The sequence below is a fragment of the Pristiophorus japonicus genome, chromosome 27 (genome assembly GCF_044704955.1).
Source record: "Pristiophorus japonicus isolate sPriJap1 chromosome 27, sPriJap1.hap1, whole genome shotgun sequence".
NCBI lineage: Eukaryota > Metazoa > Chordata > Chondrichthyes > Pristiophoridae > Pristiophorus > Pristiophorus japonicus.
This window is the reverse complement of record NC_092003.1, coordinates 17,926,009-17,952,552: the sequence shown is the minus strand read 5'-3', so window position 1 is coordinate 17,952,552 and position 26,544 is coordinate 17,926,009. Positions and strand designations below refer to the sequence as shown.

At 50.4% G+C, this 26,544-nt stretch overlaps 2 protein-coding genes across 2 annotated transcripts in view; one reads left to right on the top strand and one right to left on the bottom strand.

Annotated features, from left to right (window-relative positions):
- Positions 1–26,544, top strand: part of LOC139239369 (pyruvate carboxylase, mitochondrial-like) — a 1,004,568-nt gene that overhangs the window by 403,156 nt on the left and 574,868 nt on the right. The gene's annotated exons all lie outside the window — the stretch shown is intronic.
- lrfn4a (leucine rich repeat and fibronectin type III domain containing 4a) overlaps positions 13,020–26,544 on the bottom strand; it is a 29,732-nt gene continuing 16,207 nt past the window's right edge. The window contains exon 3 of the mRNA XM_070867977.1: positions 13,020–14,117. Coding sequence (XP_070724078.1) covers positions 13,331–14,117 — 787 coding nt within the window. The 3' untranslated portion in view covers positions 13,020–13,330. The remainder of the gene's footprint in view (positions 14,118–26,544) is intronic.

Below are 26,544 nucleotides of genomic sequence, written 5' to 3'. Positions count from 1 at the left end.
CTATTCGCCTCAACCCCTCCCTGTGGCAGCGAGTTCCACATTCTCACCCCTCTCTGGGTAAAGAAGTTTCTCCTGAATTCCCCATTGGATTTCTGGGTGACTATCTTATATTGATGGCCTCTAGTTATGGTCTCCCCCACAAGTGGAAACATTCTCTCTGTATCCACTCTATCAAAACCTTTCATCATTTTAAAGACCTCTATTAGGTCACCCCTCAGTTGTCTTTTTTCAAGAGAAAAGAGACCTCATCCTTTCCTGATATGTATACCCTCACATTTCTGGTATCATCCTTGTAAATCTTCTCGGCACCCTCTCCAGTGCCTCGATATCCTTTTTATAATATGGCGACCAGAACTGTACACAGTGCTCCAAGTGCGGTCTAACCAAGGTTCGATTCAGGTTTAGCATAACTTCCCTACTTATCAATTCTATCCCATTAGAAATAAACCCTAGTGCTGGGTTTGCTTGTTTTATGGCCTTGCTAACCTGTGTCGCAATGTTTAGTGATTGGTGTATTTGTTCTCCCAGATCCCTTTGTTCCGAGACTCGCACCAAAGGGAAGGCTGAGGGGCGACCTCATAGAGCTCTTAAAAATTGTGAAGGGGTTCGATAGGGTAGACGTAGAGAAGATGTTTCCACTTGTAGGAGAGACCAGAACTAAGGGCCATCAATATCAGACAGTCACTGATAAATCCAATGGGGAATTCAGGAGAAACTTCTTTACCCAGAGAGCGGTGAGAATGTGGAACTCGCTGCCACAGGGAGGGGTTGAGGTGAATAGTATCGATGTATTTAAGGGGAAGCTGGATAAACACATGAGGGAGAAAGGAATAGAGGGATATGGTGATGGGGTGAGATGGAGAGGGGTGGGAGGGGGCTGGTGTGGAGCATAAACACCGGCACCGAGCGGTGGGGCCCAATGGCCTGTTTCTGTGTGGGACACTCTGTGTAATTTTTATTAATATCTCCTTACCCCTCCTGCTGGCTTCTAATGTAATAGCACTGGCAGAGTTACACCAATGTAGATGGGCTTAAGGGGAAGCTGGATAAACACATGGGAGAGAAAGGAACAGAAGGTTTTGGTGATGGGGTGAGATGGAGAGGGGTAGGAGCACTGTGGGAGCACCTTCACCACACGGACTGCAGCGGTTCAAGATGGCGGCTCACCATCACCTTCTCACGGGGCAATTAGGGATGGGCAATAAATGCTGGGCCTTGCCAGCGATGCCCACATCCCAGGAACGAATAAAACAAAAGGGAGGCTCGTGATACAAAGCTCGGTGGGAATGTAAGTTGTGAGGAGGATGCAAAGAGGCTGCAAGGGGATATAGTCAGTGAGTGGGCAAGGACACGGCAAATGGAATATAATGTGGAGAAATGTGAAGTTAGCCACTTTGGTAGGAAAAATAGAAAAGCAGAGTATTTTTTAAACGGTGAGAGATTGGGAAATGTTTTCAGAGGGACCTGGGGGCCCTTGTCCACCAATCACTGAAAGTTAACCTGCAGGTACAGGAGGCAATTCAGAAAGCAAATGGTATGTTGGCCTTTATTACAGGAGGATTTGAGTATAAGAGTAAAGACGTCTTACTGCGATTATACCGGGCCCTGGTGAGACCACACCTGGAGTATTGTGTACAGTTTGGGTCTTCTTACCTAAGGAAGGATATACTTGCCATTGAGGGAGTACAACGAAGGTTCACCAGACTGATTCCTGGGATGGGGGGATTGTCCTATGAGGAGAGATTGAGCAGACTGGGCCGATATTCTCTGGAGTTTAGAAGAATGAGAGGTGATCTCATTGAAACATACACAATTCTTACAGGGCTTGACAGGGTAGATGCAGGGAGTGTGTTTCCCCCGGGCTGGGGAGTCTAGAACCAGAGGTCACAGTCTCAGGATAAGGGGTCGGCCATTTAGGACTGAGATGAGGAGGAATTTCTTCACTCAGAGGGTGGTGAATCTTTGGAATTCTCTGCCCCAGAGGGCTGTGGAGGTTCAGTAGTTGAGTGTATTCAAGGCTGAGATCGATAGATTTTTGGATATTAAGGGAATGAAGGGTTATGGGGAGCGGGCGGGAAAGTGGAGCTGAGTCCATGATCAGATCAGCCGTGATCGTATTGAATGGCGGAGCAGGCTCGAGGGGCCGAATGGCCGACTCCTGCTCTTATGTGTGGAGCATAAACACCGGCATAAACCAGTTGGGCCGAATGGCCTGTTTCTATGCTGCAGGTTCTATGGACCACTCACATCACGTGGAGGGAAACATGCTGTGTGTCAGTTTTTACACCAGACTCCTGGCTGCGCTGTATTTGGGTCTGAAGCTGGGGGATCAAGAAACCCGTTCCCCTTCACACCTGGCACCGGCTCCCGGAGGCAGAGTAACACGCCCTGATTGTGTTCCGCAGTGAACACCCCTCAGAATCAAAGGGACTTCCAGTGTGCCCACACCAGTCGTCCCCGTGGCAACTTTGAGCAAGCTGGCCGTTCTAATAGCCGCTTGTAAGAACATAAGAAATAGGAGCTGGAGTCGGCCATTTGGCCCCTCGAGCCTGCTCCGCCTTTTAATACGATCATGGTTGATCTGATCATGGACTCAGCTCCACTTCCCCGCCCGCTCCCCATAACCCCTTATCCCCTTATCGGTTAAGAAACTGTCTATCTCTGTCTTAAATTTATTCAATGTCCCAGTCGCCACAGCTCTCTGAGGCAGGGAATTCCACAGATTTATAACCCTCTGAGAGAAGAAATTTCTCCTCATCTCAGTTTTAAATGGGCGGCCCCTTATTCTAAGATCATGCCCTCTAGTTCCAGTCTCCCCATCAGTGGAAACATCCTCTCTGCATCCACCTTGTCAAGCCCCCTCATAATCTTATACATTTCGATAAGATCACCTCTCATTCTTCTGAACTCCAATGTGTAGAGGCCCAACCTACTCAACCTTTCCTCATAAGTCAACCCCCTCATCCCAGGAATCAATCGAATGAACCTTCTCTGAACTGCCTCCAAAGCAAGTATATCCTTCCGTAAATATGGAAACCAAAACTGCACGCAGTACTCCAGGTGTGGCCTCATCAATACCCTGTATAACTGCAGCAAGACTTCCCTGCTTTTATACTCCATCCCCTTTGCAATAAAGGCCAAGATATCATTGGCCTTCCTGATCACTTGCTGTACCTGCTTGTGGCTCTTGGCCCAAACTCAAAACCTCGCTCTCCCCAGAGACTTGCGTTTCCACTCCCTGACCAAGGCTTGGATTGGAGTCCAGACTCCAATGATGGAAGGACGGCGGGGAAGGACCAAGGGACAAGCATTTCAACTATGCAGAACGAGGAATAGGCTGGATCTTTTCCAAGAGGATAGAGAGCCTGTGGGAGGTGTTGCCGGCTGGTGTGGTGTGACTGTCTGCCCAAGGGAGAGAGAGAGAGAGAGCGAGAGAGAGACACAGGGAGAGAGACAGAGAAAGGGGCAGAGAGAGAGAGAGGGAGAGAGACACAGAGAGAAACAGAGGGAGAGAAAGACAGAGAGAGAGAGAGAAACAGAGGGAGAGAGAGACAGAGTGAGAGAGACAGACAGTGAGTGAAAGAGAGAGAGAGACAAAGATAGAGAAAGAGACAGAGAGAGGGAGAGACAGAGAGAGGGGCAGAGAGACAGAGAGAGGGAGGGGGACAGAGAGAGAGAGAGACAGAGCGAGAGAGTGACAGAGAGTCAGAGTGAGAGAGACAGACAGTGAGTGAGAGAGAGAGAGAGAGACAGGAAGAGGGGCAGAGAGAGAGGGAGAGAGACAGAGAGGGGCAGAAAGAGAGGGAGTGAGACAGAGACAGAGAGAGAGACACACAGGGAGAGAGAGAGAAAGAGAGAGAGAGAGAGAGCAAGGCAGAGAGAGAAACGGAGACAGAGAGACAAAGACAGAGAGGGAGAGACAGAGAGAGAGCTGGACCGCTTTCTGACTGGGGCCCAGATCGCCCTGTGGAGAAGCTAATTGTCTTGATGGATAAACTTGGTCCGTGCGATCTGCTGGACTGGTTTCCGTCACCTGAACGGGTCGGAGAGGAACTTTCCAAAAGAAAAGGAAGATTTGCATTTATATAGCGCCTATCACAACCACCAGACATCCCAAAGCGCTTTACATCCAATGAAGTACTTTTGGAGTGTAGTCACTGTTGTAATGTGGGGAACGGGCAGCCAATTTGTGCACAGCAAGCTCCCACAATGTGAGAGTGACCACTCTGAGGGGGATGGGCTCACTCTGTTTTAGTGATAATTATTAGCCAGGACACAGAGGAGAACTCCCCTGCTCTTCTTCGAAATAGTGGCTGTGGGATCTTTTACATCCACCTGAGAGGGCAGTCGGGGCCTCGGTTTAACGTCTCATCCGAAAGACAGCACCTCCGACAGTGCGGCACTCCCTCAGTACTACCTCTCCGACAGTGCGGCGCTCCCTCACCACTGCCCCTCCGACAGTGCGGTGCTCCCTCAGTACTACCTCTCCGACAGTGCGGCGCTCCCTCACCACTGCTCCTCCGACAGTGCGGTGCTCCCTCAGTACTGCCCCTCCGACAGTGCGGCGCTCCCTCAGTACTGCTCCTCCGACAGTGCGGTGCTCCCTCAGTACTGCCCCTCCGACAGTGCGGCGCTCCCTCAGTACTGCCCCTCCGACAGTGCGGCGCTCCCTCAGTACTGCCCCTCCGACAGTGCGGCGCTCCCTCAGTACTGCCCCTCCGACAGTGCGGCGCTCCCTCAGTACTGCCCCTCCGACAGTGCGGCGCTCCCTCAGTACTGCCCCTCCGACAGTGCGGCACTCCCTGAGCACTGCACTGGTGTGTCCCTGGATTTTTGTGCTCGAGTCTGGAGTGGGATCTGAACCCACAACCTTCTGACTCAGAGGCGGGAAAGAGGGATACCCACTGAGGCACAGCTGACACTGAACATGTATTTTCCATTTTTGGCCCTGGGGTTTTCGCTCTGTGTATTTTGCCTCTCCAAGGAGGATTACATGGGCCGAGGGGAGAGAGTAAGAGGTGGTTAATCACAAGGCTCCGGCCATCGTGAATTGTGGGGCAGGCTTCATAAACCAGCTACCTGTCATGTCTGTACGTTGAGAGTCAGGGCTTCTCAACCGTTTTGTTCGTGAGGCCCCCCTCCCACGTTATACAAATTCCACCGACCCCCTGTGACACACGTATATTTTCTGTAAATAAATAGTTATACAAATAAACATATATATTTATTTTTTTTTAATTACCTAATGTCACGAATTAGGAAGAGAAATCCCAATCATAGAAACATAGAAAATAGGTGCAGGAGTAGGCCATTCGGCCCTTCGAGCCTGCACCACCATTCAACATGATCATGGCTGATCATTCCCTCAGTACCCCTTTCCTGCTTTCTCTCCATACTCCTTGATCCCTTTAGCCGCAAGGGCCATATCTAACTCCCTCTTGAATATATCCAATGAACTGGCATCAACAACTCTCTGCGGTAGGGAATTCCACAGGTTAACAACTCTCTGAGTGAAGAAGTTTCTCCTCATCTCAGTCCTAAATGGCCTACCCCTTATCCTATGACCCCTGGTTCTGGACTTCCCCAACATCGGGAACTTCTTCCCGCATCTAACCTGTCCAGTCCCGTCAGAATTTTATACGTTTCTATGAGAGCCCCTCTCATCCTTCTAAACTCCAGTGAATACAGGCCCAGTTGATCCAGTCTCTCCTCATATTAACCCCACCCCCTTTACAAGAAAGGAAAGACAGACTTGCATTTATATAGCGCCTTTCACGACTATCGGACGTGTCAAAGCGCCAATGAAATACTTTTGGCGTGTAGTCACTATTGTAATGTGGGAATCGTGGCAGCCAATTTACGCACAGCAAGCTCCCACACACAGCAATGAGATAATGATCCAGATAATCTGTTTTTGTGATGTTGGATAAATATTGGCCTTTAAGCTCCAACTGGAAATTAGGGGATCGTTAGTCTAGCGGTTGTGTTACTGGACGAGTAAATCCAGAGGCCCGGACTAACGATCTGGGGACGCGAGTTCAAAAGCCACCACGGGGAATTTAAATTCAGTTGATAAATAAAACTGGAATTAAAAAGTTAGTATCAGTAACAGTGAGCATGAAACTACTGGTTTGTCATAAAAACCCAACTGGTTCACTGATGTCCTTTCGGGAAGGAAATCTGCCACCCTTACCCGGTCTGGCTGATATGTGACTCCAGACACTCAGCAATGTGGTCGACTTGTAACAGCCCTCTGAAATGGCCCAGCGAGCCACTCACTTAAGGATAATTAGGGATGAGCAGTCTCTGCTTGCCAGCATCTCCCACATCCCGTAACTAAATGAAGAGAAAAAAATTGTGGCAATTTTTATGTTTCCATGACCGTCAATTGAATATTGGGAAGGCCTAAGCCATTGTTTTCGGTCCCCACCACAAACCCCGTTCCCCAGCCACTGACTCCATCCCTCTCCCCAACTCCTGTCTGAGGTTCAACCAGACTGTTCGCAACCTCGGGGTCATATTTGACCCCGAAATGAGCTTTCAACCACATATCCGCAGCATAACTAAGAGCACCTATTCCCACCTCCGTAACATCGCCCATCTCCACCCTTGCCTCAGCTCATCCGCTGCTGAAGCCCTCATCCATACCCTTGTTACCTCCAGTCTTGACTAGTCCAACGCACTCCTGGCTGGCCTCCCACATTCTACCCCACATAAACTAGAGGCGATCCAAAACTCGGCTGCCCCGTGTCCTAACTCGCACCGAGTCCCGCTCACCCAGCTGTGTTCGCTGACCTACATTGGCTCCCGGTTAAGCAATGCCTCGATTTCAAAATTCCCATCCGTGTTTACAAATCCCTCCATGGCCCTCGCCCCTCCCTATCTCTGTAATCTCCTCCTGCCCCACAACCCCCCGAGATGTCTGCGCTCCTCTAATTCTGCCTTCCTGATTATAATCGCTCCACCATTGGTGGCCGTGCCTTCAGTTGCCTGTGCCCCAAGCTCTGGAACTCCCTCCCTAAACCTCCCTGCCTCTCGACCTCTCTTGCCTTCTTAAAACCTCCCTGTTTGACCAAGGATTTGGTCAGCTGCGCTAATTTCTACTTATGCTCGGTGTGAACCTTTTAATCTTCTGTCAAACACCTTGGGACGTTTCACTCCGTTAAAGCTGCTATATAAATACGAGTTGTTGTCAAGCCAGGGACAAACTGACACAGGATATGACCGGAAGCAGACCCTATACCCCAGCGTTACTGGCATCCACTGGAGAGCGTGGGTGTGACGAGGAAGCTCTCCCATTCTTTCTGCTGATCACTGGCTCCCCGCTCCTTACCGAACGAATCGAGGCAAATCCGCGAGCTTCCCCACGCTGCTGGTGATAACCTGTCGGCCCAGCCCTGGTGTATCTCTCTCTGCCCCGGGTCAGCCAGCCCCGCTGTGTCTCGAGCACCACAGCAACCCCCCCACGACCCCACACCCACCTGTAATCGCGGCGCTGATTGGCTTGCCATCGCCTGCCCAGCGCACCGAATAAACCGAGCCACCAGATTGGCTGCCGAGTTAGCCAGCGACCATTGGTCAGGAGTGCGGCGGATTGAGACAACGGATGAAAGAAGAGTGCCTATTGGTTAAATGTGAGGGAGGGTTCAGATGTTAGAGATAACCCGATTGGCTAATTGATTGACGAGGCTACATCTGGATTTCAGTTGGTTTCATTGAAGAACCAAGGAGAAGTATGATTAGCGCTATTTTGACGGACCCTTCAAACCTTCTTGCGGAATCCTAGGGGGGCCACGGACTTTCAGTTAATATCTGAGTGATCTCACATCTCTACGCCCATTGTTACAATCCCCTCCCACGTGTTCCAGCCGTCCAGTGGAGTTGAACCGGTTTTAGACAGGTGATTATATTGCTATATTTATGGCTGTTATTTTCAATCACAAAGAAAAACGACTTGCATTTCTATAGCGCCTTTCACGACCACCGGACGTCCCAAAGCGCTTTACAGCCAATTAAATACTCTTGGAGCGCAGTCACTGTTGGAATGTGGGAAACGCGGCAGCCAATTTGCGCACAGCAAGCTCCCACAAACAGCAATATGATAATGATCCATATAACCAGTTTTTGTTATGTTGATTAAGGGATAAATATTGGCCCAGGACACCGGGGACAACTCCGCTGTTCTTCTTCGAAACAGTGCTGTGGGATCTTTTATTTCCACCTGAGAGAGCAGAGGGACCTCGGTGTAGCACGTGTAGCGAGTTGGTCTTACCGCAGGTGAAGGGTCCACAGCCAGCTAGGGAATGGAAGACCAGCAGGAAGAGCAGTGCAAGGAAGGTAGTGCAGGGGTCCCCTGCGGTCATCCCCCTGCAAAACAGATACACCGTTTTGAGTACTGTTGAGGGGGATGACTGACCAGGGGAGGGCAGCAGCAGCCAAGTTCATGGCACCGTGGCTGGCTCTGCTGCACAGGAGGGCAGGAAAAAGAGTGGGAGAGCGATAGTGATAGGGGATTCAATTGTAAGGGGAATAGATAGGCGTTTCTGCGGCCGCAACCGAGACTCCAGGATGGTATGTTGCCTCCCTGGTGCAAGGGTCAAGGATGTCTCGGAGCGGGTGCAGGACATTCTGAAAATGGAGGGTGAACAGCCAGTTGTCGTGGTACACATAGGTACCAACGATATAGGTAAAAAACGGGATGAGGTCCTACGAGACGAATTTAAGGAGCTAGGAGCTAAATTAAAACGTAGGACCTCAAAAGTAGTAATCTCGGGATTGCTACCAGTGCCACGTGCTAGTCAGAGTAGGAATCACAGGATAGCTCAGATGAATACGTGGCTTGAGCAGTGGTGCAGCAGGGAGGGATTCAAATTCCTGGGGCATTGGAACCGGTTCTGGGGGAGGTGGGACCAGTACAAACCGGACGGTCTGCACCTGGGCAGGACCAGAACCAATGTCCTCGGGGGAGTGTTTGCTAGTGCTGTTGGGGAGGAGTTAAACTAATATGGCAGGGGGATGGGAACCAATGCAGAGAGACAGAGGGAAACAAAAAGACAAAAGCAAAAGACAGAAAGGAGATGAGTAAAAGTGGAGAGCAGAGAAACCCAAGGCAAAAAACAAAAAGGGCCACTGAATATAAAGGGGCTGCAGGAGGGGTCAAAACTAAAAATCATGGTTTAAAAACTAGTATTAAAACACTCTCCCTAAACGCACGCAGCTTTCGAAATAAAGTAAATGAGTTGTCGGCACAAATCATTACAAATGAGTATTTATTGTTGGCCATTACAGGGTGGCCAAGACTGGGAATTAAACATACAAGGGTATCTGACGATTCGGAAAGATAGACAAGAAGGGAAAGGAGGTGGGGTAGCTCTGTTAATAAAGGATGATATCAGGGCAGTTGTGAGAGACGATATTGGCTCGAATGAACAAAATGTTGAATCATTGTGGGTGGAGATTAGAGATAGTAAGGGGAAAAAGTCACCGGTGGGTGTAGTTTATAGGCCCCCAAGTAATAACTTCACGGTGGGGCGGGCAATAATCAAGGGAATAATGGAGGCATGTGAAAAAGGAATGGCAGTAATCATGGGGGATTTTAACCTACATATCGATTGGTCAAATCAAATCGCACAGGGTAGCCTGGAGGAGGAATTCATAGAATGCATACAGGATTGTTTCTTAGAACAGTATGTTACAGAACCTACAAGGGAGCAAGCTATCTTAGATCTGGTCCTGTGTAATGAGACAGGAATAATAAACGATCTCCTAGTAAAAGATCCTCTCGGAATGAGTGATCACAGTATGGTTGAATTTGTAATACAGATTGAGGGTGAGGAAGTAGTGTCTCAAACGAGCGTACTATGCTTAAACAAAGGGGACTACAGTGGGATGAGGGAAGAGTTGGCTAAAGTAGACTGGAAACACAGACTAAACGGTGGCACAATTGAGGAACAGTGGAGGACTTTTAAGGAGCTCTTTCATAGTGCTCAACAAAAATATATTCCAGTGAAAAAGAAGGGTGGTAAGAGAAGGGATAACCAGTCGTGGATAACCAAGGAAATAAAGGAGAGTATCAAATTAAAAACCAATGCGTATAAGGTGGCCAAGGTTAGTGGGAAAATAGAAGATTGGGAAAATTTTAAACGACAGCAAAGAATGACTAAGAAAGCAATAAAGAAAGGAAAGATAGATTACGAAGGTAAACTTGCGCAAAACATAAAAACAGATAGTAAAAGCTCTTACAGATATTTAAAACGGAAAAGAGTGACTAAAGTAAATGTTGGTCCCTTAGAAGATGAGAAGGGGGATTTAATAATGGGAAATGTGGAAATGGCTGAGACCTTAAACAATTATTTTGCTTCGGTCTTCACAGTGGAAGACACAAAAACCATGCCAAAAATTGCTGGTCACAGGAATGTGGGAAGGGAGGACCTTGAGACAATCACTATCACTAGGGGGGTAGTGCTGGACAGGCTAATGGGACTGAAGGTAGACAAGTCCCCTCGTCCTGATGAAATGCATCCCAGGGTATTAAAAGAGATGGCGGAAGTTATGGCAGATGCATTCGTTATAATCTACCAAAATTCTCTGGACTCTGGGGCGGTACCAGCGGATTGGAAAGCAGCTAATGTAACGCCTCTGTTTAAAAAAGGGGGCAAACAAAAGGCTGGTAACTATAGGCCGGTTAGTTTAACATCTGTAGTGGGGAAAATGCTTGAAACTATCATTAAGGAAGAAATAGCGGGACATCTAGATAGGAATAGTACAATCAAGCAGACGCAGCATGGATTCATGAAGGTGAAATCATGTTTAACTAATTTATAGGAATTCTTTGAGGATATAACGAGCATGGTGGATAGAGGTGTACCGATGGATGTGGTGTATTTAGATTTTCAAAAGGCATTCGATAAGATGCCACACAAAAGGTTACTGCAGAAGATAAAGGTACGCGGAGTCAGAGGAAATGTATTAGCATGGATAGAGAATTGGCTGGCTAACAGAAAGCAGAGAGTTGGGATAAATGGGTCCTTTTCGGGTTGGAAATCGGTGGTTAGTGGTGTGCCACAGGGATCGATGCTGGGACCACAATTGTTTACAATATACATAGATGACCTGGAAGAGGGGACAGAGTGTAGTGCAACAAAATTTGCAGATGACACAAAGATTAGTGGGAAAGCGGGTTGTGTAGAGGACACAGAGAGGCTGCAAAGAGATTTAGATAGGTTAAGCGAATGGGCTAAGGTTTGGCAGATGGAATACAATGTCGGAAAGTGTGAGGTCATCCACCTTGGGAAAAAAAACAGCAAAAGGGAATATTATTTGAATGGGGAGAAATTACAACATGCCGCGGTGCAGAGGGACCTGGGGGTCCTTGTGCATGAAACTTGTGCATGAAACTAGTTTGCAGGTGCAGCAGGTAATCAGGAAGGCGAATGGAATGTTGGCCTTCATTGCGAGAGGGATGGAGTATAAAAGCAGGGAGGTCCTTCTGCAACTGTACAGGGTATTGGTGAGGCCGCACCTGGAGTACTGTGTGCAGTTTTGGTCACCTTACTTAAGGAAGGATATACTAGCTTTGGAGGGGGTACAGAGACGATTCACAAGGCTGATTCCGGAGATGAGAGGGTTACCTTATGATGATAGATTGAGTAGACTGGGTCTTTACTCGTTGGAGTTCAGAAGGATGAGGGGTGATCTTATAGAAACATTTAAAATAATGAAAGGGATAGACAAGATAGAGGCAGAGAGGTTGTTTCCACTGGTCGGGGAGACTAGAACTAGGGGGCACAGCCTCAAAATATGGGGGAGCCAATTTAAAACCGAGTTGAGAAGGAATTTCTTCTCCCAGAGGGTTGTGAATCTGTGGAATTCTCTGCCCAAGGAAGCAGTTGAGGCTAGCTCATTGAATGTATTCAAGTCACAAATCGATAGATTTTTAACCAATAAGGGAATTAAGGGTTACGGGGAGAGGGCGGGTAAGTGGAGCTGAGTCCACGGCCAGATCAGCCATGATCTTGTTGAATGGCGGAGCAGGCTCGAGAGGCTAGATGGCCTACTCCTGTTCCTAATTCTTATGTTCTTAATGTCTCATCTGAAAGACGGCCTCTCCGACAGTGCGGCGCTCCCTCAGTACTGCCCCTCCGACAGTGCGGCGCTCCCTCAGTACTGCCCCTCCGACAGTGCGGCACTCCGTCAGTACTGCCTCTCCGACAGTGCGGCGCTCCCTCAGTACTGCTCCTCTGACAGTGCGGCACTCCCTCAGTGCCGCCCCTCCAACAGTGCAGTGCTCCCCTCAGTACTGCCCCTCCAACAGTGTGGCGCTCCTTCAGTACTGCTCCTCTGACAGTGCGGCACTCCCTCACTACCGCCCCTCCGACAGTGTGGCCCTCCCTCAGCACTGGAGTATCAGCCTAGATTTATGTGCTCAAGTTCGAGGAGTGGGGCTGTGAATTCCCAACCCTCTGAGGCGAGTGTGTTACCCACTGGCACTATCTGAGCTCCCAACGCCGACGGTTACAATCCCCTCCCTAGTGTTCCATCCGTCCAGTGCAATTGAGCAGGTTTCAGACTGGTGCTGGTATTGGTATTATATTTATATCGGGAGTGCTGTCATTTCCAATCAACTTGTACATCGGTAACTTTGGCAAATGAATAAAACCAAATCGGTTGGATTGGTGTGAAAACAACACATTGGACTCAACATTCAAATAATAAAGACAGCATCATTCTCGAAACACGAGTTCCCCAGCGTGTATTGACAAGTGTTATGTTACAGTAATGTGCTGGGCACTCCAACCCTCGCCACAGTCCAGCCCCATCGAATATTTCCGGGGCCGGTCAACCGGCCTTGACCTGACACTGAAAGTCCCAAGACATTGGAAGCTGCCCCGTTGGGCTGCATTGCACGTGGTTTCCCCAGTCCCGGTTATTGTACATCCTCGCGGCACCTCCCCCCCACCCCCGCTCCGAAGTCACCCCCCACCCCCCCCCCCCCCCCCCCCCCCGCCCCCGTCCCTTGTTCTCGATGCTGGAGTGTACGTGTTGCTGCTTCTGGTAACGTGCGATTGTCCCGGTCAAATGGAAACGTCTTCTGTTTGGAGAAAAAAGGGCAGGGTTCTCCCGGGACACGCAGCGATGGTCTCGATCAATGCCTCCAGGCAGGGGCCAGGGCGAGGATGTAAATGATGCCAAGTTGAGTGGGGGGAATCGATGCCCCCCCCCCCACTCCTCCGCCACGATGTTTGACGAGTATTGGCAAGGGGGGGGCAGCGGAGCAGAGCAACCTTGGCAGTCCCCCCTTGAGTTTGTTTTGTCTGGCGCGTGCTGGGGTTCAGACGATGCTCTCCTCCAGTTCCTCGGAGCTGTAGAAGGCCCCCTTGGGCCCGGCCACCTCGGCCTCAGCGTACTGCAGCAGCATGCCGTGCACGGACTGGCTGCGCTTAGTCCAGATCACGCTGAAGCGCTTGGCGTAGCTGTAGCAGGTGGTGGCCGCGATGTCGCCCATGTCGAAGGAGCAGCTGCGCTTGGCCAGGGCCGGCGTGGGCGGTGCCGGCGGCGGTGTGCCGGAGCCCGGCCCCCGCCTGGCCTGCTCCCGGCCGCCGCCGGCCGTCGCCACGTCGCCGCCGTCCGCCTCGCCCCGCTGCCTGGAGCGCAGCCGTTTCCGCGGGGGCTTGGCCCGGCTGGGCGGGGCCGGCGAGGAGGCGGGGGGGGCGGGTGGAGGCGGTGGCACCGACCCCTGGCCGGCCGCCCTCCTGCGGGGCAGCATGCCGTTGGGCACGGGCTGGCTGGCGGCGGTCTGCGAGTGCACGTCGCTGACCTTGGGCGACTGGCCGCTGCCGCAGACCTTGTACTTGACCATCATGGCCACGGTGAAGACCAGCAGGGTGACCACGATGATGCCCCCCACGATGACGGTCAGCGTGCCCCCCAGGAAGTGGGCATGCAGCAGGTGGCAGTGCGGGTACTCCTCCTTGGTGCCGAACTGGCTGCACCCCACCACCTTGGTGGCCGCCAGCTGGGTGACGGTGTCGCCGTAGATGGCCAGCACACACAGGTCGTAGTCCGCCCCCGAGATCAGGTTCTTCAGGACGAAAGCCTTGCTCGTCGACGGGATGATCCTGAAAAGAGTTGGAGAGAGACATGAGAGAGCAACAGGTCACAAACCTCCCCCTGTCTGCACTGACACTTTCAGTACCACACCTAAATTTGGGACGGAATTGCATTCAAATTATCCGAATTACATGCTCTGGCATCTGTGAGAATCACAGAAATTTACGGCACGGAAGTAGACCATTTCGGCCCATCGTGTCCATGCCGGCCGACCAAGAGCTACCCAGCCTAATCCCACTTTCCAGCTCTGGGTCCGTAGCCCTGTAGGTTACAAGTGCACATCCAAGTACTTTTTAAATGTGGTGAGGGTTTCTGCCTCTACCACCCTTTCAGTCAGTGAGTTCCAGACCCCCACCACCCTCTGGGTGAAGACATTTCCCCTCAAATCCCCTCTAAACCTCCCCCCAATTACTTTAAATCTATGCCCCCTGGTTGTTGACCCCTCTGCCAAGGGAAACAGGTCCGTCCTATCCACTCTATCCAGACCCCTCATAATTTTATACACCTCAATCAGGTCTCCCCTCAGCCTCCTCTGTTCCAAAGAAAACAACCCCAGCCTATCCAATCTTTCCTTCTTGCTAAAATTCAACAGTCCCGGAAACATCCTCGTAAATCTCCTCTGCACCCTCTCCAGTGTAATCACATCTTTCCTGTAATGTGGTGCCCAGAACTGCACGCAGTACTCCAGCTGTGGCCTAACCAGTTCAAGCATAACCTCTCCGTTGTGTTGCCTAAAGATGTGACATATCGTGAAAGCGCCACAAGAACATTAGAATTAGGAGCAGGAGTCGGCCATTCGGCCCCTCGAGCCTGCTCCGTTATTCAACATGATCACGGCAGATCTTCGACCTCAACTCCACTTTCCTGTCCGATCCCCATATCCCTTGATTCCCCCCAGAGACAAAAAAAATCTATCGATCTCAGCATTGAATATACTCAACGACTGAGCTTCCACAGCCCTCTGGGGCAGAAAATTCCAAAGATTCACCACGCTCTGAGTGAAGAAATTCCTCCTCATCTCAGTCCTAAATGGCCGACCCCTTATCCTGAGACTGTGTGACCCCTGGTACTAGACTCCCCAGCCCGGGGGAAACACCCTCCCTGCATCTACCCTGTCAAGCCCCCTCAGAATATTGTATGTTTCAATGAGATCATCTCTCATTCTTCTAAACTCCAGAGAGTATAGGCCCAGTCTACTCAATCGCTCCTCAAAGGACAACCCCCCTCATCCCAGGAACCAATCCAGTAGACTGACGCTCCATTTACACAATCAGACCATAATGGTAATAAAGCGGTCAGATTTTGGGAAGGGCATGAATGCTTTGAAGAGGGTACAGAAGAGATTGACCAGAATGGTTCCAGAAATGAATGATTGCAGTTACGAGGAGAGACTGGAGAAGCTGGGCTTGTTATCCTTGGAGCAGAGAAGGCCACGAGGAGATCTGATCGAGGTGTTCAAAACCATGAAAGACTTGGATGGAGTAAATGAAGAGAAACTGTTCCCCCTGGCTGAAGGGTCGCTAACCAGAGAGACACAGATTTAAGGTGTTTGGCAAAAGATCCAGAAGGAGAAAAATAGTAGGGATATGGGGAAAGAGCAGGGGGGGAGTGGGACTGACTCGGCTGCTCTTCAAAAGATGGGCCGAATGGCCTCCTTCAGTGCTGTACTGTTCACTGATCCTGCTACTTGCTTTCGAGGCAGTTCAGAGAGGGTTCACTCGGTTGATTCCGGGGATGAGGGGGTTGACTTATGAGGAAAGGTTGAGTAGGTTGGGCTTCTACTCAGCAGAATCAAACCTACATGCGATCATAAGAAATAGGAGCAGGAGTTGGCCATACGGCCCCTCGAGCCTGCTCCGCCATTTAATACGATCATGACTGATCCGATCATGGACTCGGCTCCACTTCCCCGCCCGCTCCCCATAACCCCTTATCAGTTTAGAAAATGCCTGTCACTGTCTTAAATATATTCAATGACCCACCCTCCACAGCTCTCCGAGGCAGCGAATTCCACGGATTTATAACCCTCAGAGAAGAAATGTCTCCTCATCTCAGTTTTAAATGGGCGGCCCCTTATGCTAAGGTTATGCCCCCTAGTTCTAGTCTCCCCCATCAGTGGAAACATCCTCTCTGCATCCACCTTGTCAAGCCCCCTCATAATCTTATATGTTTCAATAAGATCAACTCTCATACATACAGGCTCGAGGGGCTGAATGTCCTCCTGCTGTCCCTATGTATTAAAGTGCTGCGCTGCACAGAGGGACTGCTGGGTGGACAATACCAAGTGTGCCTCTGTTTTTTGCTGCGTGATATGGTCGACCGTCGCGGACACGATGGGCCGAAATGGCCTCCTTCCGTGCTGTAAATTTCTGTGATTCGGTGATACAACGCGAGTGGAATTGTTGAGTAATCACAGCAATCAATCTCCCATCAATTGGCCGACAACAGACCCAGACAGAAGGTGAGAAAAACACCCAGAGCTCTGGGAACCATGTTGTTGTGAGCGGGAATGCGCTGCCTGAAAGGGCGATGGGAGCAGGTTCAATCGTAACTTTCAAAAGGGGATTGGATATGTACTGAAAGGGGTAGAATTAGCAGGGCTGTGGGGAAAGAGCGGGGGTGGGGGGGAGTGGGACTGATTGGATCGCTCTGTCACAGAGCCGGCACAGGCTCGATGGGCCCAGTGGCCGCCTGTGTTGTATCGTTCTACGACACTACCTTGTATATCAAGACAGTATCACAACTTTACTGCACTGTTCCCTTCCCCGTCGTTCTCGCAGTTGCCATCTGTTTTACGCGAGGTCTCCTCCCACACGCTGGTTTTCCGCAGTTTTCCCTGGGTTAGTGCAGAGACCACTCCCAACACTCGGGCTGATGTCAGCGGCCCGGGAGTGAGCGGGCTGACTGACCCGCCCTCCAACTATTAATCTTCCTCCGCAACTCGAATCGGCACAGATTGTCCGGGCGTTTCCTCCAATCCCATATCCCGATACGCTCCCTGATCCTTGCCCTGCTGCTGAATAAAACGCAAACATCACCTGGCAGGAAACAGGTTGCCGAAATGCAAAATGGAAGTGACCTGTTATCACGTTCCAGAGCAGATTGGACGGCAATCTATTTTATATTGCTTGTTGAGCGACCCTGCCATTATTGGGGAAGGGGATGATATAACCAGCCACACAGGTGTAAAGCAGTCCGTATTTTAACGCTATATCCTTTTTTTTTACATTGTCAGCTGTGGCTCAGTGGGTAGCACTCTCTCGCCTCTGAGTCAGAAGGTTGTGGGTTCAAGTCACACTCCAGGGACATGAGCACAGAAATCTAGGCTGACACTATAGCGCAGTACTGAGGGAGCACCGCACTGTCGGAGGGGCAGTACTGAGGGAGTGCCGCACTGTCGGAGGGGCAGTGCTGAGGGAGCACCGCACTATAGGAGGGGCAGTACTGAGGGAGCGCCGCACTGTCGGAGGGACAGTACTGAGGGAGTGCCGCACTGTCGGAGGGGCAGTACTGAGGGAGCGCCGCACTGTCGGAGGGGCAGTACTGAGGGAGCGCCGCACTGTCGGAGGGGCAGTACTGAGGGAGCGCCGCACTGTCGGAGGGGCAGTACTGAGGGAGTGCCGCACTGTCGGAGGGGCAGTACTGAGGGAGTGCCGCACTGTCGGAGGCGCAGTACTGAGGGAGTGCTGCACTGTCGGCGGTGCCGTCTTTCAGATGAGTCGTTAAACCGAGGCCCTGTCTGCTCTCTCAGGTGGATGTAAAAGATCCTGCAGCATTATTTGGAAGAAGAGCAGGGGAGTTATCCCCGGTGTCCTGGCTAATATTTATTCCTCAATCAACATAACAAAAACAGATGATCTGGGTCATTATCACATTGCTGTGTGTGGGAGCTTGCTGTGCGCAAACTGCTTGTTTCCCACATTACAACAGCGACTACACTCCAAAAGTACTTAATTGGCTGTGAAGCGCTTTGAGACGTCCGCTGGTCGTGAAGGGCGCTATATAAATGCAAGTCCTTCTTCCCTTTTCTTTTTTGTGTTCCCACCAATATTTATCGCTCCACCAACATCACTGAAAACAGATTTGCTGGACATTTATTTACATTTGTCGTCCGTAGGATCTTGCTGGGCCCGCCATGTTTCCCACAGTACGATAGAAATTTGAGCGATAAGGGAGTCAAGGGTTATAGGGAGCGGGCGGGGAAGTGGAGCTGAGTCCATGATCAGATCAGCCATGATCTTATTGAATGGTGGAGCAGGCTCGAGGGGCCGAATGGCCGACTCCTGCTCCTATTTCGTGAGAAGGCACTATCGAAGTGCACGTCCTTTCGTCTGGCTGGTGAGGGAGGGTGTAATCGCTGCCTGGAAGGTTTGGGAACCGCAGTGGGCCATTCGAGGCTGCTCCACCAATCACTCAGATCGGGACAGATCTGCTAACACTGGTCCGCTGTCGGACTGTATAATGGGAAAACTAGGCAGGAAGTGTGTGTCGCTGTAAAATATTAATACATTATCAATTGAGCGATTGATTACGTTTTACGATTGCGTCATCAGAACACTAAGCAGGGTACAGGCTTGTGATTAACAACCAGTACTCGTGATCATTGTCCAGCTACTGTTTACATAAGAAAAAAGAAATAGGAGCAGGAGTCGGCCATTCTGCCCCTCGAACCTGCTACACCATTCAATAAGATCATGGCTGATCTGATCATGGACTCAGCTCCACTTCCCCGCCCGTTCCCCATAACCCTTCACTCCCTTATCGCTCAAAAATCTGTCTATCTCCACCTTAAATATATTCAATGACCCAGCCTCCACAGCTCTCTGGGGCAGAGAATTCCACAGATTTACAACCCTCTGAGAGAAGAAATTCCTCCTCATCTCCGTTTTAAATGGGCGGCCCCTTATTCTGAGAATATCTTCCCTAGTTTTTAATTTCCCCTATGAGTGGAAACATCCTCTCTGCATCCACCTTGTCAAGCCCCCTCATAATCTTATACATTTCGATAAGATCACCTCTCATTCTTCTGAACTCCAATGAGTAGAGGTCCAACCTACTCAATCTTTCCTCATAAGTCAACCCCTTCATCCCCGAAATCAACCGAGCGAACCTTCTCTGAACAGCCTCCAATGCAAGTATATCCTTCCTTAAATACGGAGACCAAAACTGCACGCAGTACTCCAGATGTGGCCTCACCAACACCCTGTTATTGGAGTGTGACCTATGCTTTTCATTGCAGGGAATTGCACAGACTGTACGGCACAGAAACAGGCCACTGGGCCCCACCGCTCCATGCCGGTGTTTATGCTCCACACCAGCCCCCTCCCACCCCTCTCCATCTCACCCCATCACCATAAGAACATAAGAAATAGGAGCAGGAGTCGGCCATTCGGTCCCTTGAGCCTGCTCCGCCATTCAATAAGATCATGGCTGATCTGATCATGGACTCAGCTCCACTTCCCCGCCCACTCCCACTTCCCTATTCAACATATCCTGCCAGATATTGCCCGAGCATACCTGCCCAAAAGCAGTTGAGTCAAACACATACTGTGGGACCAGACCAGGTAAGGGCAGCATGTTCCCTTCCCTGCAGGGTATTAGTGAACCAGTTGGGTTTTTAACGACGACTTGACAGCTTCATCATTGTCTTGAAGCTGTCAGCCCCACCCAACTCCCCGAATTTAATCAATTCAGTCTCATAATTTGCCCCGGCAGAATTCAACTCCGGGTTACCAGTCCTGTAGCCCAGCTCAGCACTCAGCAGTGTTCCATTTTAATGATGGATGTAGGGCTGTATAATGGGAAAACCAGACAGGAACTGTGCCTAGCTGTAAAATATTAATACGTTATAGATTGAGCCATTGATTAAGATGTACGATTGCGTCATCAGATGCCAGCAGTGGCTCAGTGGGTAGCTCTCTCTCTCTCTCCTCTCGCCCCTGAGTCAGATGGTTGTGGGTTCAAGTCCCACTCCAGAGACTTGAGCATATATATCTAGGCTGACACTGCAGTGCAGTACTGAGGGAGTGCTGCGCTGTCGGAGGGGCAGTACTGAGAGAGCGCTGCGCTGTCGGAGGGGTTGTACTGAAGGAGCGCCGAACTGTCGGAGGGACGGTACTGAGGGAGCGCCGCACTGTCGGAGGGGCAGTACTGAGGGAGTGCTGCACTGTCGGAGGGGCAGTACTGAGGGAGCGCCGAACTGTCGGAGGGACGGTACTGAGGGAGCGCCGCACTGTCGGAGGGGCAGTACTGAGGGAACGCCGCACTGTCGGAGGGGCAGTACTGAGGGAACGCCACACTGTCGGAGGGGCAGTACTGAGGGAGCACCACACTGTCGGAGGTGCCGTCTTTCGGATAAGACACTAAACCGAGGCCCTGTCTGCCCTCTCAGGTGGATGTAAAAGATCCCACGGCACTATTGGAAGAAGAGCAGGGGAGTTCTCCCCGGCGTCCTGAGGCCAATATTTATCCCTCAATCAACATAATAAAGAAACAGATGATCTGGTCATTATCACATTGCTGTGTGTGGGAGCTTGCTGTGCGTAATGTGGCTGCCGCGTTTCCCACATTACTACAGTGACTACACTCCAAAAGTACTTCATTGGCTGTAAAGCTCTTTGAGACGTCCAGTGGTCGTGAAAGGCGCTATATAAATGCAAGTCTTTTTCCGTCAGTAGATCGGCTAATGAATCAAAGGTGTAATATCCAATCTAAAGGTTGTTAAATTTTCTGACGCCAATAATATTGGCAGGTCTGTATGATCGGATCCAATGAATAATCAAAGCAGTGAGGGAGAACATTTGCACGGAGCTATTGACAGCACTGTTTAGGCCACGGAATACAGAAGACTAACCCACCCCAGCCCAGTAATACCCCAGCAACAATGTTCGCTTACATTATTTTTGGCTGCGTGGCCCATTCAACATGTCGCGCATGCAACATGTTTCTATTCAAAAGCCTAGACTGCAGAGCTCTGCATGGTCACACACAGCTTACCGGGAACATTGCCCAGTAATACCCCCAGTAACACCTCCAATAATTATCCCCAGTAATACCCCCAGTAATACCCCCAATAATTACCCCCAGTAATACCCCTAGTAATTACCCCCAGGAATACCCCCAATAATTACCCCCAGTAATACCCCCAGTAATTATCCCCAGTAATTACCCCCAGTAATACCCCCAATAATTACCCCCAGTAATACCCCCAATAATTACCCCCAGTAATACCCCCAATAATTACCCCCAGTAATACCCCCAGTAATACCCCCAATAATTACCCCCAGTAATACCCCCAGTAATTACCCCCAGTAATATCCCCAATAATTACCCCCAGTAATACCCCCAATAATTACCCCCAGTAATACCCCCAGTAATACCCCCAATAATTACCCCCAGTAATACCCCCAGTAATTACCCCCAGTAATACCCCCAATAATTACCCCCGTAATACACCCAGTAATTACCCCCAGTAATACCCCCAGTAATTACACCCAGTAATTCCACCCTCCCCCTTTAACCGAGGCTCCCTTTCTTCAGAAGCTCTGTTGCTCCCGACCATCCTCTCGGAACATCACGGGCTCATGGCTGTGCTCTCCAAATCAAGGTGGGTCTGAAGAATGAAAGCTGATTTTTTTTCACATCCCAGCACCCATTTGATGAGTGGGCTGATTAAACCATTGAGAAGTCTCTCAGCGGTGAAAGGCTGTGGGCAGCCGAGAGATCCAAACAGATGCTGATGCCAGCGGTAATGACTCGGACTTGGCTGAGTGCTCGCACCAGCACACGTTGCCAAACACGCGGAACCTTACACTTCAGTCACCATTAAGCAAAGAAGGGATTTAAGTCAAAAATTAACATAAGGGCCAGAGTTGTTGGAATACAGTATCTAAAATAGCACTGGAGGTTTCTGATGTGTTTAACAATATCCCAATTTACTTTATGACTTATAAAAGAGGCTGTAATGTTTATCTTATTACCTCAGCAGTATAATTGTGAGCCGCCAGCAGTAAGTGTACAATGGTGTAGTGGTTATTTACTGCACTGATAATCTAGAGAGCACTACTAATAATCCAGAGAATGCAAGTTCAAATCCCGCTGTGAGCACTTTGAGAATACAAATTCAATTTTGCAAATAAAAAGATGGAATCAGTAAAAGGCTGCTGGATTGCAGTTTAAAAACGCAACTAATCTCCTCACAGACTAGAGCTCCTAATCCATGCTGACTCTCCAGTGCCGTATTGAGGGAGCCCCGCACTGTGGTAGGGGCGGTGCTGAGGGAGTGCCGCACTGTCGGAGGGGCAGTACTGAGGGAGCGCCACACTGTCAGAGGGGCAATACTGAGGGAGCGCCGTACTGTCGGAGGGGCAGTACTGAGGGAGCGCCACACTGTCGGAGGGACAATACTGAGGGGAAGTACTGAGGGAGCCCTGCACTGTCGGAGGGGCAGTGCTGAGGGAGTGCTGCACCGCCGGAGGGGCAGTACTGAGGGAGCGCCGCACCGTTGGAGGGGCAGTACTGAGGGAGCACCGCACTGTCGGAGGGGCGGTACTGAGGGAGCGCCACACTGTGGGAGGGGCAGTACTGAGGGAGCGCCATACTGTCGGAGGGACAATACTGAGGGGAAGTACTGAGGGAGCCCCGCACTGTCGGAGGGACAATACTGAGGGAGCGCCAAACTGTCGGAGGGACAATACTGAGGGGCAGCACTGAGGGAGCGCCGCACTGTCGGAGGGACAATACTGAGGGAGCGCCAAACTGTCGGAGGGACAATACTGAGGGGCAGCACTGAGGGAGCGCCGCACTGTTGGAGGGGCAGTGCTGAGGGAACGCCGCACTGTCGGAGAGGCAGTACTGAGAGAGCACTGCACTGTCGGAAGTGCCATCTTTCAGATGAGACGTTAAACTCAGGTCCCATCTGCCCTCTCGGGTGGATGTGAAACATCCCAAGACCACTATGGGAAGAAGAGCAGGGGGAATTATCCCCGGTGTCCTGGGGCCAATATTTATCCCTCAACCAACATCACTAAAACAGATGATCTGGTCATTATCACATTGCTGTGTGTGGGAGCTTGCTGTGCGCAAATTGGTTGCCGCAGTTCCCACATTACAACAGTGACCGCACTCCAAAAAGTACTTCATTGGCTGTAAAGCGCTTTGGGACGTCCGGTGGTCGTCAAAGGCGCTATATAAATGCAAGTCCTTTCTTTAGGCAAGGAAGCCTGCCGTCCTTACCCGTGGGGTCTGGGCCTACACGTGACTCCAGTCTCGCACCAGCGTTATTTAGCTAACAGGGCAACTAGGAACGGGCAACAAATGCCGGCCTTGCCAGCGACGCCCACACCGCTAGAATGAATATTAATTGAAAACAAATCCACTGCTGTGAGGGGGGCCTGCAAACAGTGTGAAGCAAGGCACTTGCAGCCTTGCTGTCAGAGTTGTTGCCATGGTGATTGTGTTTGATGCAGACAGCAGCATGTGGCCTGCAGAGTAAGGGATTGAGATCACCAACTGCTCGAAGCAGATGCAATACTTATCCATCACCTCAGCCCTGTAATGGGGATTTGAAATCGCAACCTGTCTATAAAATATGTGTTGCACAGTTTCAGGTATATAAAAATAAGACTTGCATTTATATAGTGCTTTTCACCACGTCCGGACGTCCCAAAGTGTCTTTGAACACTGATGTGTGTTACTTGTAAAAATATTGGACATGAGGGTAAAATGGCTGTGTGACTGACCGTCAAGAATCATCCAATCGGAAAATGAAGAGTCTATCCGCTTTCCGATTGGCCGTGGGAAGGCTGGGCCCCATGAGGAATGGACCTGTCGGGCGGCCAATGGCGGCAGTCGGTCATGTGACGAAACCTCCAGGAATACGGCCAATCAGGGCTGTGCATGATCGGACCGCAACAACAACTTGCATTTATACGGCGCCTTAAACGTAATAAAACATCCCAAGTCGCTTCACAGGAGCGATCATCAGACAACATTTGACACAGAGCCACACAGAGATATTAGGGCAGGTGACCAAAAGCTTGGTCAAAGAGATAGGTTTTAAGGAGCGTCTTAAAGGAGGAGAGAGAGGCGGAGAGGTTTAGGGAGGGTGTTCCAGAGCTTGGTGTCCAGGCAGCTGAAGGCACGGCCACCGATGGTGGAGCGATTATAATCAGGGATGCTCAGGAGGACAGAATTAGAGGAGCGCAGACATCTCGGGGGGTTGTGGGGCTGTGGGAGATTATAGAGATAGGGAGGGGCGAGGGCCATGGAGGGATTTGAACACAAGGATGAGAATTTTTAAATCAGGGAGTTGCTTAACCGGGAGCCAATGTAGGTCAGCGAGCATAGGGGGTGATGTGTGAGTGGGACTCGGTGCAAGTTAGGACACGGGGGCAGTGAGCACAGGGGGTGATGGGTGAGCGGGACTCGGTGCAAGTTAGGACACAGGGGCAGTGAGCACAGGGGGTGATGGGTGAGCGGGACTCGGTGCAAGTTAGGACACAGGGGCAGTGAGCACAGGGGGTGATGGGTGAGCGGGACTCGGGGCGTGTTAAGACACAGGGCAGTGAGCACAGGGGGTGATGGGTGAGCAGGACTCGGTGCGAGTTTGGACACGAGAGCAGCTGAGTTTTGGATAATCTGAAGTTTAAGGAGGGTGGGAGATGGGAAGCCGGCCAGAAGTGCGTTGGAATAGTCCAGTCTGGAGAAAACAACGGCATGGATGAGGGCTTCAGCAGCGGATAAGCTGAGGCGGGTCGATATTACGGGGGTGGAAGTCGGCGGACTTGGTGATGGAGAGGATATGGGGTCGGAAGGCGCAGCTCAGAATCAAATGGGAGCCAAAGCTTGCATCTGTGCGCACTTCCTGTTAACTTCGTCCATTTGTTGATTACTATATCTACCGTTGAAATGGAAATTACCCTCGCAAACTTGCCGGGCTGTAATTACAGCCTCCTGCCAGCGGTGGTGCTACTGGTGGAAGTATCTAAGTACACCGTGACACGCTTACTTCGGCAGGCAATTATAAATGTGGACATTGAAACTTATAATGGAAAGATAAAAATAAGGAGAATGCACAAATTTTAAATGGAGACAATAGTATAGATCTGTGAGTCCTAGTCCAACCATCCCAGGCCTTCTAACCCTCCTCATCTGAGGACTACACTTGATCTTAACTCGCTGTGTACAGCACCATGGGAGGTTATAAGAACATAAGAAATAGGAGCAGGAGTCGGCCATACGGCCCCTCGAGCTGCTCCGCCATTTAATACGATCATGGCTGATCTGATCATGGACTCAGCTCCACTTTCCCGCCCACTCCCCATAACCCCTTATTCCCTTATCGGTTAAGAAACTGTCTATCTCGGTCTTAAATTTATTCAATGACCCAGCTTCCACAGCTCTCTGGGGCAGAGAATTCCACAGATTTACAACCCTCCGAGAAGAAATTCCTCCTCATCTCAGTTTTAAATGGGCGGCCCCTTATTCTAAGACCATGCCCTCTAGTTCTAGTCTCCCCCATCAGTGGAAACATCCTCTCTGCATCCACCTTGTCAAGCCCCCCTCATAAACTTATACGTTTCGATAAGATCACCTCTCATTCTTCTGAATTCCAATAAGTTGAGGCCCAACCTGCTCAACCTTTCCTCATAAGTTAACCCTCTCATCCCCGGAATCAACCGAGTGAACCTTCTCTGAACTGCCTCCAAAGCAAATATATCCATCCTTAAATACGGAGACCAAAACTGCACGCAGTACAGGAGTCATTGAGCCCTTCGAGGTTGTTCCGCACAGATTGCTGATTATATCCTTGCAAAAAGGATATAGAGGCACTGGAGAAGGTGCAAAAAGGATTTTACACGGATGAGACCAGAACTGAGAGGTTATAACTGTCAGGAAAGGATGAACAGGCTTTTTTCTCTCGAAAAGAGAAGGCTGAGGGATGATCTAACAGAGATCTTGAAAATTGAGTAGGGGTTCAATACAGTAGATGTCAAAGATATTGCCACTTACGGGAGAGTCCAAAACTTGGGGTCATAAATATAAATCACTGGTAAACTCTGACACCGAGCCACATAAGGAGATATTAGGGCAGGTGATCAAAAGCTTGGTCAAAGAGGCAGGTTGTCAGAAGAGTTGTAATAATAAATCCACTGGGGAATTCAGGAGCAACCTCTTTACCCAGAGAGCGGTGAGAATGTGGAACTCGCTGCCACAGGGAGGGGTTGAGGTGAATAGTATCGATGTATTTAAGGGGAGGCTGGATAAACATATGGGGGAGAAAGGAATAGAGGGATATGGTGATAGACTTAGAAACATAGAAAATAGGTGCAGGAGTAGGCTATTCGGCCCTTCGAGCCTGCACCACCATTCAATATGATCATGGCTGATCATGCAACTTCAGTACCCCATTCCTGCTTTCTCTCCATACCCCTT